The following is a 19,477-nucleotide window of genomic DNA, read 5'->3' as shown; positions in this document are numbered from 1 at the left end:
TCAAAGTGACTTAAAAAATTTTTGCCTTCAATCAACTGGTTCCTCAACAGACAAAAAAGCAAGATCCCCCAAATTTCACAGCACTCTGCAGCCCTTCTGCAAGCACATCCTCACAGAACTGGTGTCTGACCGGCAAGATCCTCACCCAGGGCTTTTTCCCCCTGCTCCCAAATTCAGGCAGCTTAGGAAATATTACTCTCATCTGACTACCACGAGCAGCCATTTAATCTTGTTCCAAATCACTGCAGATTAATAAAGACAGCAGAGGATGGATGGAAATTAAAAGTTAATAAGCGTAAAGTTGAACAGCTGTTTTGGCTGCCTGGGGGGAGTTTGGGCTCCTGGAGCTGTCACACAGCACGAGGTGCAGAGCTGGGAATGGAGTCACTGGGTGGGAACAAGCACCAGCATGGGGAGGAACAGAGGAAATGTGCAGCAGCTTATTTAGGAACGACTTATCTAAAATCTGAATAAGATTTATTGGGAATTCATTTGCTTTCAGGAGTTGCAGCAGCTCCCAGCAGGCCTGAAGAACACCTGGAGTGAGTGAGGCTCTCGGAGGCTCCCTGGAACACCCAGAGCCCAGCCCGGAGCTCCAGGCTGCCCAGCAGCACGAGGAGGGCAGTGCCAGGACCTGCTGGGACCCAGCTGTGCCACCTCAGGGCAGAGCAGGGCCCAGGCTCCCCTCTCCTCCCAGGGACAGAGGCTGGGAGCAGCATCCTTGTCCTGGAACACAGGGCTAAGGGAGGTCACTGCTCGACTGCTGCACCCCCCCTGAGCCCAGAGCCTTGCTGCAGCACAGGGACTCCCTGCACAGCCACTCCCATGCAGCCAGCAGGGACTTCTGCCTGTCTCTGGAATTCTCACCATTCCAGCACCAAATTCCAGGCATCCAGTTTTGTTTCTGCTCCTCAAGTCAGAAGTTTTACAGCTTCTGCTACTGTCAGATGCTCATCAGCTGCTCAGTTCACCGTGTCTGAGCAATTCAAGACACTGACAACTTCCCCCAAACAGTCTGTTTGGAAGAGTCTTTTTTTTTTTAAGCTAAATATAAGATACACATGTATTTATTTATTTTACTTTTTGGATTCTAACTAGGAGAGGAAGAGGTTTTATCAAAATGTTACCTGATAAATAAAGAATTTCAAATATGTAGGGTAGGGCACCTTCAGAATGCCAAACAATCCCCCCACAGCCTTGCAGTTTGTAATCTCAGAGAACTCATTTAACCAGCAGCTTTCCTGGCAGCCATAAATTCAGAGCTTTTAACTTGGGATCTTTGCAACTAGAGACAGAGATTCAGTTGCTCTTTGGGCTTCTTAGGACCTTCCAGCCAGGACCTGGGTTTGTCCCCACCCTGGGTGTGACACTGAGGAGCAGCAGCTGCAGCCACAGCCTGGTGGTCCTGATGGCAGAAGGCAAAACTGTTCTGGAATTTGGTCTAAAATCTCCCTCTGGCAGGCTTTTCCAGGATGCAAACCCCCTACACACCCTTAGGAAAAAGCTCCTAAGCAGACATTGCCATCCCCCTGTGAGTGATGCACATGGCACTGCTGGGAACATCCCTGTGGATTTCCCAATGCAGGACCCAGCCCTGCCCTGCCAGGGTGCAGCTCTGGGAGAGGCTGCATCTGCTCAGTGGCCCTGAGAGCCACCAGGGGCCTGGCACTGTGCAAGCCCACGGTGCCAGCCCAGAAGTGGTGGCAGGAACGTGGCACCTGCTCCCTGTGGGAATGCTCTGCTCCCCACACCCGGGGCAGGCAATGCTGGGAATGGGCTCCTCTCCCTCATCCTCCACAGATTCCTGCTGGGCACTGCTCCCCCTGGCAAGGCAGGGCAATGTCACCCACCCCCAGCACTCAGAGCCCTCCTGGAGCACCAGGAGAACTCTGTGGAAAATGCCATTGATAAACTGCAAGCTCAAGGAAAACAACACATTCAACATTTCACCTATTTTTAGCTCAATCCTTAATTACAGGACTTTAAACTGAAGTAGAACAGTCAAGCAATTAAAGGAGGATGTTTGTCTCAGGTAATTTTTTTCCCCTAGGAAAAAGCATGGCTCTACATTTTCCTTAAAAAATGTCTCAAGAAAGAGTAAGAGAACAGCAGAGTTTAAAACAAGGCAATTCTGTTGCCAAAAAGGCAAATTCTGTTCTCCTACCCCCACAGCAGTGCACAGACACGAGTGGGGAGAGCAGGATTTGGCTTACTACACCTTATTTGTTCACATGGATTTTTAGGTTAAACATCAGTACCTCCTCGAATTCCCTTGAATGGGTAGAAAAATGCCACGAGCAGGTTCATGAGGACAGCCAGGTTAAAGGAAATGCTGCTCCAGAAGGACATGTTCCGAGCACACCAGTACAGGAAAGGCTGAGCTGAAAGAGAGAAAAGAATTTCTTTTTAATGGAGGGTTTAGTAAAAATAACAGATCTCTATAAAAAAAAAATGTTTCACCACCAAAACAAGTTTGTTTTCAGTTTGCCCAAAAGCACAGCATCAAAAGTAATAATATTCATGGCTTATTCTGAATTTTTTTTTTATTATCCTTTATCTTGGGTGCCCTTCAAGTTTCCTAGATGGCGTTTTAAGGCAAAGGATCCCTGTTTCCAACATGGTTTAGCAGCAGCAAGAGAACAAGCTGAGGAACTGCAGAGATCAAGCACCTGAGGTCTCACCTAATAATATACTTTGTACTCAGAGTCACACCAAGAGCAATTTGGAGGAGGAAAATGAGCTCCAGCCCCATCCCTCTGTGTTCTGCTGCTGCCAGCAGCTCACCTGCACCAGGCAGTGCCACCTGCAGATTCATTTTCTGCTGAGAACAGCCCAAAATAGCCCCAGAATAACCAAAGGGTGAAGCTCCCTGGCCTTCCCTCTGCCCTGGGGGGCAAAGGACTCAGCACATCTGCCCAGAGCTCAATGTACAACCAACAGCACATTTAAATCCTTAATGTTACCCAGAAATACTTCTCAAAACGACTCCTAATTTCAATAATCCCTGCAGCCAGAACCAAGAGGCAGAAAGCACAAAGATTCCTTTGCTGAAGTGGTCATGAACCCAACAAAGCTGCCTTGCAGTAATTCCCTCTGCATCCAGGCAAAATCCCCCTGATTTTGGCTCCTGCAGGCTTACTGCACAGCAAACTGTGTCCTCCTGAAATCTGGGGTAGTGAAAAAAATCCATTAAAAATGCTCCCAAAGGGAAAGGACAGTTTTGCCCTGGTGGAAGGAGGCAGCCGGTTTAGATATCAGAGAGCAAAGAAAAAGCTCTTAGTAAAATTTAGGAACAAGCTGAAAATGCAGACTTTGGGGGGAATGATAATTTATAACATGCAGGAGAGTTCTGAGCCTTGCATAGCCAGCAGCTCTCTCCAGAAAATCCCCTCCTCTAACACCCCCAGCTAACAAAGGGGTAAAGAATTCCACAATATCTCAATGTTCTCAATTTCCTTCTAACTGGAAGAATGTGTAACCAGATTTAATTAATTTATATGGGATTATATAAGGGGGATTATAAAGGTCCAGGTTTAACTTTAAACCTTCCTTTGGTGGTGGACACTGCCTCTGTCTGTGTAGTGCTTCTGCTTGGCTTTGGCAGCTCATTTCCATTCTTAATTAACAATTAAGAGACTTCTGGTGCTCAGATTGTGGGCCAGCACCATGAGCTGAAGGGAGAAGTATCTTTATTTTAGAAGCCTTTTTGAGGGTTGAATAGACTCTAACTGGCATCATGTGAGCACACACAACACTGCCAGAGGTCACAGCTCCAACACAAACTACTGAAAATGTGAGAAACGACTCCACAAATGCAAAAAATCAGAGGACAGGCAAGGCCTGGATATTAGAGACAGAATAAATGATCCCAGTTTCCTAAAGGAAAGAAAAAAAAAGGAATATTCTCCACTTCTGCAGGTGGATCTTGGCTAATTTGTGGCCTGTTGTTAATGATGGATGCCTCCACAGCTTGCTTGGAGACAGCCTCGAAGACAAAGTGACTCAAACAACAAAACCTAACAGAATCTATGGATGCTGCTGAAACTGCAATTTGTTTAGGATGTCACACTCCCAGATTTCTTGCAGAGCCCTCAGATCTTTGGAAGCAGTCCCACATCTGCCCCAGGAGGGGGTTCCAGAGCAGTCCTGCTCTTGCCCTGGAGCTGGAGCGGGGCTGGAGCAGGGGAGGTGCTCGCAGATGGAGGGGCTGAGTCCAGCAGGAAGGAGCTGCCTTATCTCACACTTCACAGGGTCCCTGCTCCCAGCACTGCCCACTGAGCCTCAGCATTCGGCCTTCAGCTGAACAAGAACAAAAATATTAAGCAAATGAACTAAAACATTTACTGGGAGACGTGGTGGCACTCTGTGAATTAAAATATAATTCTGAGGGATTTGCCAGCTGCCAGTGGGAACATCAGAGGGAAAATCAGAGCTTGAAAGCACCTGTGTTCAGACATTTTAGCATCACAGGGATGGAAGGGACTTATCAACCTGTCAGCCAGTCTACTTGCCAAAAAAGGATAAATTCTACTTTACAAGTACTCAGAAATCCATCTTTAACTTGTTCTTGAACATCTCCATCCCTACAGATGCCATAAGTCCACAGAATGTTTATGGCTGGAAAAGACCTTTACAATCACCAAGTCCAACCTTGCTGCATTCCCCAGCCTGACTCCCCCCTGCATCCAGCACTGCTCTCCTCAGCTGGGTCCTCCCTGAATCCTGAATTTGTTTTTACAAACAAGTTGTGGGTTTGCTGGTAGATAAAACTAGTACTGGGAGATCAAAGAAATAATGGGAAGGATTTTACTGACTGATGAATGGAAAAAGATATTTGTTTTACAAATAAACTTTAGGTTTGCTGATAAATGAAATGAGACATTGAAAGATGAAAGAAACAACGGGGAAGAAAAACTCAAATTCTGTAAGAATTAAAAATTAAAAGGGAGGGCTATACATTAGAGGGAAATTTTCAGTATCAGGTGTATTGGGGAGTTTGTATTTTTTAAGTATTTTAGTTAATACTAAAATTAATGGGGAAAGAGAGAAGGGAAATGCAGCCAGGAAATTGGGATAAAAAGGAGGCTGTATCTTCCAAAAATTGGAGAGATTTCAGGGGAATGTTTCATGGCTTCTCTCTTGATTGGAATCACAGCTCAGCGCTCCGCCCCACGTGGAGCAGCACTGACCCACCTCGCAGTTTCTTCTGCCAGTTCATCTCGTTGAAGAGGTCCTCAGACTTGAGGAAGAAGTCGTTGATCTTGCTGCCCTGCTCGTCCCTCTCCGTGGTGTAGTAGATGCGCAGCTTGGACTCCTTGGTGAGGAACTCGCAGATGCTGGGCACGGGGAACACGATCTGCTCCATGGTGCGGTCCGACCTGACAATCTGCACAGCAGCCTCGTCAGCCCTTCTAAATGCTCTCAATTCTTGGTTTTCCGCCTGTTTTGCTCCCCCCTTTCAAACCAGCACACACATTTCCAAGGAACAGCAGCTTGACACAGATTGCATTTAATTTACCTTTCAGGGCAGGTCTACATTTAGCTCCAGAATTGTAATTTCTATGCTGTGGTCTTATTCTGGCAGTACTGGTCTTAGCTGGGATTTCCAAGGGGCCCAGAGAATCCCACATCAAAGCTGGGATGGAGTTCAGAGCAATGTGGTGGCCCCATTCAAGAAAGTTGCCAAATCTGGGCCATAGACAAGTACAAGGAATAGCAGTTGTATCTGTATTGCCTATTGGAGAGTTTTGGGAAGTCACAGAACCATGGACTGGTTTGGGTTGGAAGGACCTTAAAGCCCATCCAGTGCCAACCCCTGCCATGGGCAAGGACAACTTCCAGTGTCCCAGGCTGCTCCAAGCCCCGTCCAACGTGGCCTGGGACACTTGCAGGGATAGGGCAGCCACAGCTCCTCCAGGAAATCTCCAGATCCGTGAACATTTTACTTTTTATAAAGCTCTTAGATGGCACACGAGGCCAAACTGTCATTTGAATCCAGAAAGAGTGGCAAAAAGCTATCACAAACTTTCTGGATTCAGCAACAGCACCGGCCAAAATGTAACAGAAGCGAAGCCACACTTGCTGCTGCCAAGAGAGCTCTGCTCAGCTCCATCCCCGAGCCCACACATGACAGCTCAGGAATAGCTCCCCCCGCCACTGCCAGGGAATTAAATAAATAACTCTGCCTGCATGTTCTGTAGCAGAGACAACAGTCCACAGGCAGGCAGGCAGGCAGAGCCGTGGCAGCACCATGAATAATGCCCTGGGGCTGCCCTCCCTGTGGCTCAGCCCCGGGGTTCCCTACCTCGATCTGTGCCGTGTGCTTGGCGTAGAACTCCAGCGCCTCGTCCCCCTCGATCTGACCCCCTGGCTTCAGCATGTTCTGCAGCTCTTTGTTGTGACGAGCCAACTAAAATAAAGGAATGCACAGGGAGTGGGAGACACCAGATGTCTCTCTGTGATATTAAATTTCTGATTTTTGGCATAAAAAAAGAAATAGTACGCAGTCAGCTGCTAGGAAAGGGCAAAGTTGACAGAAGGCTTGTTCTGTTCCAACCAGACACCCTGCAGCTCTATTTTGGGAGCAAGTCAGAATGATTCAAATATGTATTTCTTTAATGCCAGTGTTGTACTCCTCTTTTCCCCATCCCCTCCCACCCTTTGCCTGGAATCTCTCTGATCAAACTGAAATTCACATTTGGTCTGTCCTTCTACACCAGCCCAACCCAAAGGTGTGCTCAACACCCAAAGATCCAGGCAGGGACAAAGAGAAAATCTGCATCAACTGAGCAGCAGATGTCCAGAGCACTGCTCCAAAAATGCTGCTGGATGCTCCAAATTCATCCTGCAGCACAGTGAGGGTCTGTCTGCTCAGATGCTGGAGGAACAAGAAGTCTCTAATGCAGTGAGAGATGCAGCACCAATATATTAAGTAGATTTAGACACAGTTTTCTCTCCTTTGGTTTTTTGCCTTTCAAACACACATTGTATCAATACAATGGCTCTGCTTGGCTCCAGCAGAGAGAGAATGTGGCAAGGACTGAGATTTCTGATTACACTTTAATTGATCTGTGAGTAGAATTTCTTTGGGAGTATAAAGTAACCTTTGATACAGCTGAAAAATAATACACTGCTGCTCAGTGCTGCCAAGAATTGAGCCACGTGTCCTCAGGAACTCAGTCCAGAGCCTGCCTGCTTCCCACAATAAAAGAAAATTCCCAAAATTTTCTTGCATTGTACTATTTTTGTTTCCGATTAAAATTAGGATTCGCTCTGATAACAGGAGAATGTGCAGTGAGTCTGCCTCAGCGATGAGCCATGAAAACAATTCCAGAGAAAAGCAGAGTCTGGCTTTTCCCAGTTTGGGACTCGTGGTGGAACTCTACCTGATGAGCCAAGATATAAATGTTGTGTCCCACGTTCCTTGGAGATGCAGCGACATCCTCCCCGTTCTCTCCATCCTCAAACTCCACCTCTCCCTGCAGATAAGCCTTCTTGATCACCTCCACCTGGAGAAGGAGACAGGCAAGGAGAGGAGGCTCAGGCAAAGGGTGGGAGCTGCTGAGGGCAGCACTCCCAGGGACGGGAATGGAGCAGAGCAGGGACATTCAACGGGAGCTCAGTGGATAGGACAGGATAAACTGAACTCAGCTCCAGCCCAGCTCACTGGCTCAGCAAACTGAACCTCACATTCCCCTGAAGGTAACACGTTCCAGGCCACCCTCTCTGCACCTGCATCACATTCTGAGCTCAGCTCCAGCACAGCCCTGAGCACTGGGATGAGTCAATGGTGCTTGGGCTGTGCTTCGGATCTCCTGCTTGTGTTTTCACCAGCTCACACATGAACCAGCCCCAAAACCCTGCTGGGGTTCACTGGGCAGCTCTGGGGCCACAAGGGATTGTCACTTCTCTGTCTCCTGTGTGTCAGGAGCTGGGAAGGGGTCCTGGGACTCACCAGCTCCTTGGGCCTCATGTTGTAGAGGATCCTCTCTGCGTTCTCACTGTCGTGCCTGCTCTCCATGATGGCCAGGAGCAGCTTGGAAGCATTGTTCTGAGGGCAGGGGAAAGCAATGCAATCACTGCCAGGAGCCAAGAAATGAGGGTCCCCAGCCTGAGTGGCACCACTGTGCTGCCAGAAGGGCTTCAGGGACATAAGTGCCACAGGCAGCAGCCACTGCAGGCAGAGGGTGCCAGCCAGCCCAGGGCTCTCACCTCACCAAGCCCTCCCTCTCCTCTCATTACTGACCTACACAACTTATCAGGATACTTTAGCAGTTTATTTCCCAAATCTTACTCATTGAAAGACATCAAATTAACCCCAGCCAAGGTTTAAATTTCTAAAAATGCTGCTGTTTTCATGCTTGTGCTGTTTTGTTTTGATTTAAGGATGCTGCAGCATCACCACAAGCTCTGAGCTCCCAAATGATGCAGCTCAGCTCTGCTGAAGATGCTGCTGATTAAATCAAGGGACAGCCAGGGCTGAAGACACAGATGTGCTTTGCTGCTTTTAACTGAAATCACTCTGCAGTCTGCTCATGCCAAGGAACACAGGGAGGAAATGGGAAACTACCACAAGGCACCAGACTACTTTAATACGAACAATTAAGATTAAAATCCATCGTGCCTGACAATAAAACCCAATAAAAGTATTTAATTTTGAAGTATAACGCTAATCGAGTCTAAAAGCATTTTTTATTTACAATAATAAAAAACCCACATTACCCATAATAATGGTGTGAGTCGGCAACGGAAAACAAGGAGACACTGCAGTGTCAGGCAGGGCAATAAGTCAGAAAGGAAATATTTCTCATGCACAGGCTGAAGCAAGAGTGCTCTGGGACTGTTGTTGCTAGAGGGGAACCTGCTCCTGTGTTTTTGTGTTTTGAAACCAGCAGCAGGGCTAATTATTTCAGCATTAATATGGACAGCCATAAAGAATTGTTGATTTAATGTCAACCTATTAAACAACACCAATAAAGTGTTAGGAAAGTAATTGCAACATGAGAAATTTCACTTCCACAGTCCATGTAAAAGCTCAGCAACAACAGAAGAGTTTTCATCAGCTTTAGGTTTTTTACAGGAAGTGATTTTAGGATTCCTCAGCATATTCTAACTGCCTGCATCCCCCATCTGAGAACTGGTGGTGAAATACCTGTGACAAACAATCTTTGGGCACTGCCTGCAGCTCACTGATGTGTATCATTTTTGGGCACTTACGAATATTGGGATATAACAAACACCCACATAATTTTAACAGGAAAATCACATTTCATCCCACTGTTAACGTGCCTCACACAGAGCATTCACTTGCCTTCAGCTCCAACACGAGGTCCATCCTCTTCTTTCCCAGAGGGTTGATGTCATTGAGAATTAATGCTGTGATGATGTCAATGCCGTTGGACTCGTGGGTAGCAATGCAGTTCTGTCCAAAGAAAAGTCATCAGCCTTCATTAATTGCCTGCACTACAAACACAGCCTGGGCTAGTGACCCCTCCAAGCAGCAGAGTCCCCTCTGTCATCACCTCGTGGGCTGCCCAAGCTGGAAAACTGCACACAGAGCTCCAGGCAGGGCAAGAACAAAGGATTGAAGGCATTTTGTTCCAAGCTTTTCCTCTCCTCAGCCATGGTCCTGCTGGAGCCCCCGGGCTCAGGAAGCAGGAGAACCACAGCTGATAAATGAAGCATTTCCATGCCAAAGCTGCAGGCTGAGGAACAGTGCTTTACTGAGATTAGGGAGAGTTTTCTTTATTATAAACGTGCCAATCAACACCTACTTCAGAGCTGTCTACACGAAGAAAGGGAATTTCCATAACCTCCTGCCTACCCTTCAGCCCTGCTCTTGGAATGGCCTGTGCCTAAAATGTACAAACAGCAGCTTGCCTGCTTCAAAATCCAGAGAGAGATTCCTGCTCTATCCTTGAACTCCACACCTAGACCACCTGAGGGGTTTTATTCCACCTGACCCAGAGAGCAGAGGGACACTGACAATTCCCCCTGGCATGCACAGCCTCTCACATTCTCTTGCAGAGACAAGAAAGACAGAAAAATCACATTTCAGTCTTTCAGGACAATATTATGGTTCAATTAATAAGGAAATGGAGAGAATAAGCAGAAACTGGCACAGGTGCCCAGAGCAGCTGGGGCTGCCCTGGATCCCTGGCAGTGCCCAAGGCCAGGCTGGACATTGGGGCTGGAGCACCTGGGACAGTGGGAGGTGTCCCTGCCATGGCAGGGGTGGCACTGGGTGGGCTTTAAGGTCCTCCCAACCCAACCCATTCTGGGATTATATCAAGTACAGCAATTCCCCACTCTCCCTGTCCAGTCTAATGGAACAGATCTTAGCAAAGCAGAAACACTTCTACTGCTTTGAGTGCTTCGACTCCTCAGAGGGAGCCCTGAGAGAGACAAGTTGATTATGAGGAGTTTATAAAGGAAAAAATCCTCCAACCTGGGGGGGAAATAAAGTGTTGTAAGACAACAGCAGGCTAGCAGAGCTGGGGCCCAGGGAGAAGGGGGGATGCATTTGCCAGCTCAGGGTTCATTACCTGGTTCTCATGGCAGGGCCCCTGACAGTACTCAGTCAGACTTTCCAGCGTCTGGTTGATCAGTGCCACGTTTTTCTCGTTTATATACAGACCCAGCAGTCCAAGTCCCCCAGTTGTGCTCCCACAGATGCAGTCCAGGAACTGCAGTGTCTCACACACCAGGTTGTAGTTGGTCTTGTTGTTCTGGCAGCGCAGGAAATTCTGTGAGGAGAGTGTCAAAGCCATGAGGGAGGGGAAAAACCATGCAAAACGCTGTTTAGCTGGTAGCATTTATTAAGTCCATCCATCCCCAGTTCCACTGCATGGTGGATTGCTCAGGCTCACTGTACAAGCAGTTTAAGCCTCTTTTCAGGGCTTATTTGCAACGTGCTGCTCTCCTGAGCAGCTTGCTGGCCTCATGCTGTACAGCAGAGAACAGAGTGCATCCCATAAACACAGAGATCCATTAGAGCCCGACACACCCAGCACAGAGCAGGCACTCTGGGAAGCTCTCTGGGGGCTGGAAGCTTCACTCCACCTGCTGCACTTCCCTGCCCAGCATCACTCAAGGCTCCCTCCTCCTCCCAGACCTCTCTGGGTTCCCTGCCTGGGGCCTCACAGCAGCTCCACCTGCACAAGAGGCACCTGAGTGCACACCTTGAAGGAAGGTGCCTTAAGATGGAATTCTCTCCACTGCATTTCTTTCCACGTAGCCAGATTTGCCACCATGGATTTAACAGCTTTCTGCTGTTATTTCTCCTATATTCCAAATGAAGAAAAGCACCAAACCCACCCAAAACTGAAGGACAACTAATGAAAACCAATCTCCCAGTGACTCAGATGCTGTTTGCCAGTGCATTCCCAGCAGTGCTGCAAAGATTAGCAGCCACTACCACTTGCTTTTCCTTCAAGTTTCAGCGGGAAAACTCTTATTTAGCTTAATTCTAACAGTAACAACAATTCCAGGGTGAAAAAGCCCTCAGAGGAACAGGAGCCATGGAGTATGGAACCATCAGGGTCTTTCCTGCCAGCCCAGAGAGCAGCACTGTCCCTGGCTGTCTCTGCCTGAGTCAGACTAATGAGTCTTTTAAGGCAACCAGAGAGAGAAATTGCAGATTCAATGGAAGGCGAAGCTAAAAAAGGAAAACGCTGTCTATGAATGCAGACTAAAGGTGACAGTGATTCAGCACATTTCAGCTGATTGCTCATTTAGTATCCTGACTTCTGATTAACTTGTCAGAATGTAAAAAAGGTTGATCCTACAGAAATTGGAGCTCGTGCCTTCCCTCCAGGAAAAAAAAGCAAAATGAAAGGATAATACCCAAAGTGAGGAGGTAAAAATGCTCCCTGGCTGCAGCACAGCATTTATTCTAATTGCAGCTAAGCTGGTACCTGAGCTGCTTGACCCACAGTCAGCAAGGAGAGAAGAGGAATGAGGCACAAGACATTGTTAGGCTGAAACAAGGGGAAGGAAAAGATTGTACAAAACACATCCCTGCTGCAGTGTGAGAAACTGCCCCAGGGAGTGTCTGCTGCTGTCTCAGCCAGGACAGAGCGAACTCTTCATTTTCAGTCCCCCAGAGCACCTCAGAGTGGGAACACAGCTCTGCAGTGCTGAGTGTGCCAGCCCACTGCTCCCCATGGGAATGTGCACCCTGGGACAGAGCCTGCACCAGGAGCAGCAGCCACAGCAGAGCCAGCCAGAACACCTGGGAAGCATCCACTGCTCATCCCAGTCCTTGCATTCATCTGGAGAGGGTACTGCAGCTCCTCCAGCCCCGTGGAGGGCTGTGGAACAGCATCCACACTGAGCAAACTGGGGCTGTACTGGGAGGGGAAGGGAAGGGCTGCCTGATGCAGAGGGCACAGCACTGCAGCTGCCTCAGCACCCAGAGACCTTCCTCCTCCTCCTCAGCACAGCAGCTCCTCCAGCACGACTGGCACTGCCCTGTGTTTGCCCATCAGCTCCCACAGCTGCCAACAGCCTGGACAGGCTCAGGGTGCCCAGCACACACCTGCACCAGGCAGGTGATCCCAATCCCTCATTGAAATGTCATGTGCAATTCCTGGAGAGCCCTTCCCTGGAACTTCAGGCAGCGAGTCCTCTGGCACTACTGCAGGGAGCTCAGTTACATGTACCAGCTGCAGACACCAAGATTTTGGAGGATCAGACACCTGTGCCTTCCCTTTGGGGCTGAGGGAGAAGGACAAACCTCGAGGCAGAAAGAGGATTACACTGGAAAAGCTGCTCTACCTTTTTTTTTTTTTTTTTATTGTTGTTACAAAAAGCAAACCCTTTTTCTCTCAGAGCTGACTACAGCTACCTGCTGTTTGGGAAATGGAATTGTTCAGGCCGGGGAAGAGCTCAGGCCAAGTTTCTGCCCTGGCTGGAATTCAAGTGTGCTCCTATAGCTGCGGGTGCCTGGCCAAAGGCAGCAGCGCATCCTGCGCGTGCGGTTTGGAACCGCGCCACGGGAACGGCACCGCCAGCGGCACGAGAATCCTCTGACAGAACACACATCAAAGGGCTCTTTTCCTTCAAAACGAGAGAAAGGCTGATGTGTGTAACCTGGGCACTCAGAGATGCTCCCAGAAGGTTTCCATGCAGCTGGGATCCCACGTGCTGCCCTGCCGGGGCATTCCCGCTCAGAGGAAGCGATTTGGCAGCTCTGCAAAGCTCTCACGCAGGGTCCCACGCTCCTGCCGGCCACGGAACAATGGGCAATCAAGGCAATTATTGTTCTTTCTGAGGGCATTTAGCGCATTGTACAGCGCCTCACCAGCTCCTCCATCCCAGCCCGGCAGCACTGAACAAAAATCATCTGAATTAGAGCGCCTTTGTGAGGGGGAACCTGCTCTGGCTCCCTGAATTGTACAAACACATCCCAGGGCAGCACAGGACACCGAGGCTGCCAGGACCTTTGGACACTGCCAACTCCAACCCCTGTCACGAGGCAGCTGGAGCAGAGCCTGGCCCGTCCTCTCCACATCCCCCATCAGGTGTTTGCACACATGGGTAGAGATCCTGAGCCTTCTCCTCTCCAGCCTGACCTTTCCCAGCTGCCCCTGCCTCTCCTTGCCCATCAGATGCTCCAGTCCCATGGTCATCTCTGACACTCCCTGCTGGACTCAGAATCCAGGGCTGGAGCCAGAATTCCACAGAGAGCCTGGGGATCCAGCTTGTTTAAATGTTTCCCATCCCAATTCTCCACCAAGGGTAAGACTCCCTTGCTCCAGACCTCACCAGGGTCTCAGGGATGTAGGGTTAGTGAAGGCCAGTCCTACCAGTAAGGGGCAAACTGAAGGTGGCACTGAGCTCCCTGACCTTCTCCATGCCCTCTGTCACCCTGGGCTGTGCCCATTCCACAGCAAACCCCACCTCTACCTATCTCCTCCTGTGTGGATACAACCTAGAAATCCTTCTCACTGCCCTTCATGTCCCTCAGCAGATTCACCTCCAGCTGAGGCCTTCCTGACACCTTCACCATGTGTTCAACTCTAGCTAGGCACATGAACAGATCCAAGAAAATCCAGGAGAACCTGGTTACTGGAAAGTTAATCTTGAAGGCTGCTGGAACCAAAGTCCCAATGCCCTCTTCATTTTCCTACATGATTTTTTTTTTCTTTCTCTCCCCTCTCAAAAGCAAATCAGTAACTTCACAGTACAACACCTGCCTGATTTTAACAAATACTTTTTAAAAACCACAAGAAGTGTTGATCCCACCACCTTTAATGTATGCACCTTTCAAAGACCACTGGATAACTGGATTTGCTCGTGTCAGCCCAGCAAGGTGCAAGTACATTTTTTTTGGATTAACATCACGACCAAAGAGAATAATTGGTCACATAATCCATTTAAAAAGGCCTGGGGTGAGGGATAATGGTGTGGCAGCAGTGAGTGCAGGAGGCACCCTGAGCACAGGTGCCCGGAACCAGGCGGTACCTGCAAGTCCCGGTTGTGGTTCTCACAGAGCAGCTGCAGGAAGCGCAGGATGGGCTGCATGATGGAGATGACAGCACTCATCTCCAGCTCATCTTTGCTCTTGTCTGCTGCAGCCTGGGCCCCCTCCCCTGCCGAGTAGTGCTCCTCGGGGTCGGCCTCTCTCCGGTAGGTGTTGTACGCCTTCCGCGTGGCCGCCGACGCCTCCAGCAGCTGGTCCCGCACCTCCTCTGTGATCTGGGTCATGGGCTCCCTCACTGCAACACACCAGCACACATCCTCCTCAGGGAAGCTGTGTGGGAATCTGTCCCCTGGCAGCTTCACCCGCAGGCTCAGCTGATGAGCAGCAGCTCTAGGTGAGTACGTTTAGTGTAGGTGAGGGGCTCGTGCCACACTCTGCACCTTGTACACCAACCACAGCAGGGTTACCAATCTGGGGATTAATTGGTTAGGGCACACACGTCTAGCACGAGCAGGAGTTATGGTAAAAGGACCTGCTTCAGAACAAAATTAGATTTTCTTCACTTATTGTTAGAGAAGGCACTGACCACAACCCACAGCCCGGGGTTGTTCCTATGGATCACGTTTGGGCAGCTTGTCACGAGACAAGGCAGCAGAATCTCAGCTCAGAAAGACTTTTCCTCATTTCAATAACACAACCTCACAAATGGATGAAGAGGGGATGAAGCTCTCGAAATCCTGAGCCAGGGCACCACTGATCTCTGAACTTTGCTCTGTGGGATCAGAGATCAAGGCATTATTGCATCAATTGAAATGAGTTCAAAACACACTCCCTGTCAGTTCAGAAGGGGAATGACTGGGGATTACCTCTTTTCCTGTTGGGGACATCTCTGTCTGAGTCTTCATCTTTCTTTTTGTTTCCTAAGTCACTGGTGTTGACTGTGACAGTTGCCTTGATTTCTTGCTGCGCCACTTTCATGCGGTCATAAAAAACCTTAAAGAACTTCTCAGATTTCTTATCTTCCGTCAGTCGGCAGAAGAAGGAATGCTACAAGAGAAAAGGAACAGCATCTGTAGCTCCACACACAGGTCTGAACCCAGGCAATTCCACCTTTCTGCAATGTGTGGTATCCTGCAGGCCTGGGAGCTTTGTTAGCTGTTAGGAAGCTGAAACTCACAGCAATGGAAACGTGAAGTTTACTGTGAGGCAGCTCCAGTGTCTCAGCTTTGTTAGGTCTCTCATTAACAACTTCAAATGCAGGTTTAAAGAGAAGTGAGGACAATAAATCACACCAGCCTGATACAACTGGGCAGCACACCTCACTCTCAATGAGGGAGATAAGGTAAGTACCACAAATTAAGGTAAGGAGAAGGGAATTCCCTATAATTTGATTATCAGTGCAGAAACACAAGGGCATGGGCAAAATATAGAAGAAGAACTGTCCTGCCTTCTCACCCTCAAATCCGAGGGACTGTGACTCACAACAGGCAAAAGCCAATGTTAATCACAGTCCAAAAATGTACAAACAGGGTGATGCTGTGAGGGACATCTTGTGCTGAGTTTCCCCTGCCCTGCCTGCAGCAGGCTCCTTCAAACCCCTTTTAGTTCCCACCCCAATATATCTTTAAGTGACAGAAAAACTCAAAGCACTGACTACTTTTAAGAAGGTTTATTACTCTTCTTCTGCACATATGTGCACAGAGACAGAAAGTTCTCCCTAAAATCGAGAAGAATACAAATCATGCACAGGTCAAGAAGGAGCCAACACAGTGAGTGATCAGACAACTCTTGATGAAACCAATATGCTGTTACATAAATCAGGACCAGAGCTTAAACACGACTGAAGGATGAACTTGTAAGTGGGTCACCTTATGCAGAGCATTATGAAATTAGTTAGCATTCTGCAGCGGCTCGCCATCCAACAGCTTTACATGATGAATAGGAATGAAGGCTGATTTATTGAAAAAACAAATTAAAATGGGAACAGCAATATATCCTGCCCGCTCTGCTGTGGAGCACACGGGGCCGTGGCTGCTGCTGCCTTTGATCACTCCAGCAGCTGCACGGAACACACGGAGTGACTTTGAACACTCCCAGAGCTGTGCCTTTGATTACAGGCTGAGCAGGAGTGGGGCTATTTAAAGAACGTGGTCAATATTCAGGAGATACCCCTCCCACCACTGCAACACCTCCCACCTGCCCTTAGCACCTCAGGTAAACCCTGAAGATTGTGTTTATTTCTGGTATTAACAGAGAGGAGGGAAAAGAGAACAACCCAGGGCAGAGACCCCAAACCCAATCACAGCAGTACCCCCTCCTGACACCCACCAGAGCCCAGCAGAGCTGCCAGAGCACTGCAGGACTCCGTGCCCTCTGCCCAAACACTGCTGGGCCTGTGATGTGCCCAGGCTGATCTGGGTGCCCAGTTCATTTATTAGCATTGCTACAGTAAAAATAAAATATCCAATCCAAGATTTTCTATCGACAATTTGAATGTTTTCTCATAATGTTTTCCCATGGCTTTAAACTGAAGAAATTCTCCCCTGTGAAGGGGGTGAGACTGATCAACAGCCCCTCAATAACTGGGGGGTTGAGGCAGCCAAGCCTGAACTAACTCTGAGACTTGGTGGCTGCAAGGATAGAGAGAGGAAGAGTTTGTATCCAAGGAGCATCTTGGAAATTTCACTCTACAAAGATTACAATAGTAACAACAACAGCAATCATTTACAGATAGACCAGCAGAAACCTCAGGCTCTAAAAAGGCCAAACACTTTCTGAAAAATTTGGCTGTCAGGAAGTGATGGCCATGACCTGACTGTCACATCTGCAGAGCCCAGACAGGAGGAATTTCCCTGTGATGAAGCTGTGCTGAAGGAAAAGCCTTTTTCTAATGAACCACACCAAAGAAATACCTTTTATGAGAGTAATTACTTCTTGCTGACAGACTTGATTTTTGTCGTCTTTTCAAGCTTTTTAACTGAGTTTCCACTGCACTTCAGAGAAAAAGCCCCAAATGAAAGGAGCATTTCCAGTAAAGCTTTTTGTGCATGCTGTGCATACACTGAAGGGGTGTCACCAAATGATTGTTTCAGTTTAGGTCAGGATGCCTAACACCTTCACACATATGAATCAACCACATGCCAGCTCCCAAAGATACTGTATTTTAAGAGGTGTGATCTTGCAAGTTGCGCTTGAGCAGGTAACGGGTGGTGATAATTATGACAGAAATCCTAAAATCTTATTTACAGATATAGCCTCCAAGCAGAAAGTGGAGAAATCTCCCTTTTTAAAACGGAAATCGAGTGGCCATTTTAGAGCACCGTCTGCTGGGGTCCTGGCTTGTGTACAGACACCATGGAACCACAGGCTGCTGAAAGAGCAAGCGTGGAGGAACAGCCAACCTCCACACTCCTGTGGGATTTTGAGGAGCAGAGCTTTAAACATAGCCCTGACACTGCAGCATCTGACACCAGCCATCCCTGAGGATCCACTCACCATCACACTGGGGTCTGGGAGCTCCTTGGAACCTGCTGCAGGCTGGGAGCTGTGTCCCATAAGGAACCAGCAGGGGCTGTGTCTGGCTGTCCCAGTAGGGAAAAGCTGTCTGAGAGGTGGTGGAGACACAGCTCCATCTGGTACTGGAGACATGGACAGTGAAGGCCAGAGAGGGATTTGTGACAGGAGCACAGGGAGTGGCTGCCCAGTACCAGAGGGCAGAGTTAGATGAGATTTTGGGAAGAAATTCCTCCGTGTGAGGGTGGGGAGGCCCTGGCACAGGGTGCCCAGAGAAACCATGGCTGCCCCTGGATCCCTGGCAGTGTCCAAGGCCAGGCTGGAGCACTCTGGGCTAGTGGAAGGTGTCCCTGCCCATGGCAGGGAATTGGAAGCAGATGGTACTTAAGGTTTCTTCCAACCCAAAGCATTCTGGCATTCACACATTGTGAAACTACATTTTAATTCAACCTTGCATTGTTAATGTCTGTTAAATCCTCAGCCCTGCACAGGAGCCATGGCAGGGCCACAGCAGCCTGGGAGATTTGCCCCATGGACTCAGGCTCAGCAAAGAGCTTTTCCAGTGCCCCCAGGCCAGGGAAGCCCAGCTGATCTCCAGAGCACAGCAACCACGGCTGGATAATGGGATGGTGATTAATTACACAGCCTCAGAAGGAAACACAGACCCTCCCCACGTGACAAGAGTGTCTGACAGCACAGATACTCACTGTGAGCAAGGACATCACCACAGAGCCCTCCATCATTTCCAAGCAGGGAGCAACCAAGCACCTCCTGCACAGATGCAGTGATGCACATCACCACAGAGATACCTGTGTTGGCTTCTCCTTCCATCCCCTTGAAACAGTGAAGATCCCCCTTGAATCATTCAGTGATGTTCAGTGTTCCAAGGGGATGGAAGGAGAACCCATCTGCAAAGCAGCCACGCCACTGCTCCTGCTGACATCCAGAGTGAAGCACCACAGAGCAGATCAACTGATCACACCAGCTACCAGGAAATCTGTGGAATAACTTCCTTTCCTCTCCATCACCCAACTCTGCTCCTAAGGGACTCCAGCCAGAAGCCTCATGCCCAGCTGGCATCCCCCTGGGCCAGAGGAGGTCAGTAAGTAAATCCCATCATCACCTAGGACTTTATCTCCCGGTGCACAGCACAAGTGGCAGAAGAAGGGCTGCAAATCCAGAGATGGATTTCTCTGGAAAAGAAAAACCAAAGGCCAAGTTCCAATTGCAGGACCTGGACCAGGAACAGCCCTGCCCACCCTGGAGCACCAGCAGCCCCTCGAGCTCCCTCACTGACTCTGCCTGTGTTTCATGTGTTTTTTGAGAAAATAATAATAATCCTGTCTTTCTTGAGGAAGTGTCAGAGATGATAAACTACATCTCTCTATGGTCTGTTCCAGTGGTTAACAACTGTTAGAAATGTTCTTTATGCCCCTAACTTCCAGTTACTGATGTTTTTTTAAGCCTGTGTCTCTTCTGTAGTTATTCCCAGGAACTTGGTCTCCTCTTCCCTTCTGACTATTTACATACTCTGTGAAA

The 19,477-nt window shown here is 48.7% G+C and overlaps 1 protein-coding gene across 1 annotated transcript in view; it reads right to left on the bottom strand.

Moving 5' to 3' along the window:
* The window catches only part of ITPR1 (inositol 1,4,5-trisphosphate receptor type 1), a 161,515-nt gene that overhangs the window by 25,898 nt on the left and 116,140 nt on the right, over positions 1-19,477 (bottom strand). Inside the window, exons 44-52 of the mRNA XM_054639984.2 lie at positions 15,292-15,472; positions 14,467-14,720; positions 10,545-10,745; positions 9,311-9,421; positions 7,955-8,050; positions 7,386-7,508; positions 6,305-6,409; positions 5,194-5,386; positions 2,259-2,381 (exon numbers count right to left, since the gene is read on the bottom strand). Of these exons, the coding sequence (XP_054495959.1) occupies positions 2,259-2,381; positions 5,194-5,386; positions 6,305-6,409; positions 7,386-7,508; positions 7,955-8,050; positions 9,311-9,421; positions 10,545-10,745; positions 14,467-14,720; positions 15,292-15,472 (1,387 nt within the window). The remainder of the gene's footprint in view (positions 1-2,258; positions 2,382-5,193; positions 5,387-6,304; positions 6,410-7,385; positions 7,509-7,954; positions 8,051-9,310; positions 9,422-10,544; positions 10,746-14,466; positions 14,721-15,291; positions 15,473-19,477) is intronic.

Source organism: Agelaius phoeniceus, chromosome 11 (genome assembly GCF_051311805.1).
Source record: "Agelaius phoeniceus isolate bAgePho1 chromosome 11, bAgePho1.hap1, whole genome shotgun sequence".
In the NCBI taxonomy this organism is placed as follows: Eukaryota; Metazoa; Chordata; class Aves; order Passeriformes; family Icteridae; genus Agelaius; species Agelaius phoeniceus.
This window is presented reverse-complemented; position numbering and strand designations above follow the sequence as displayed.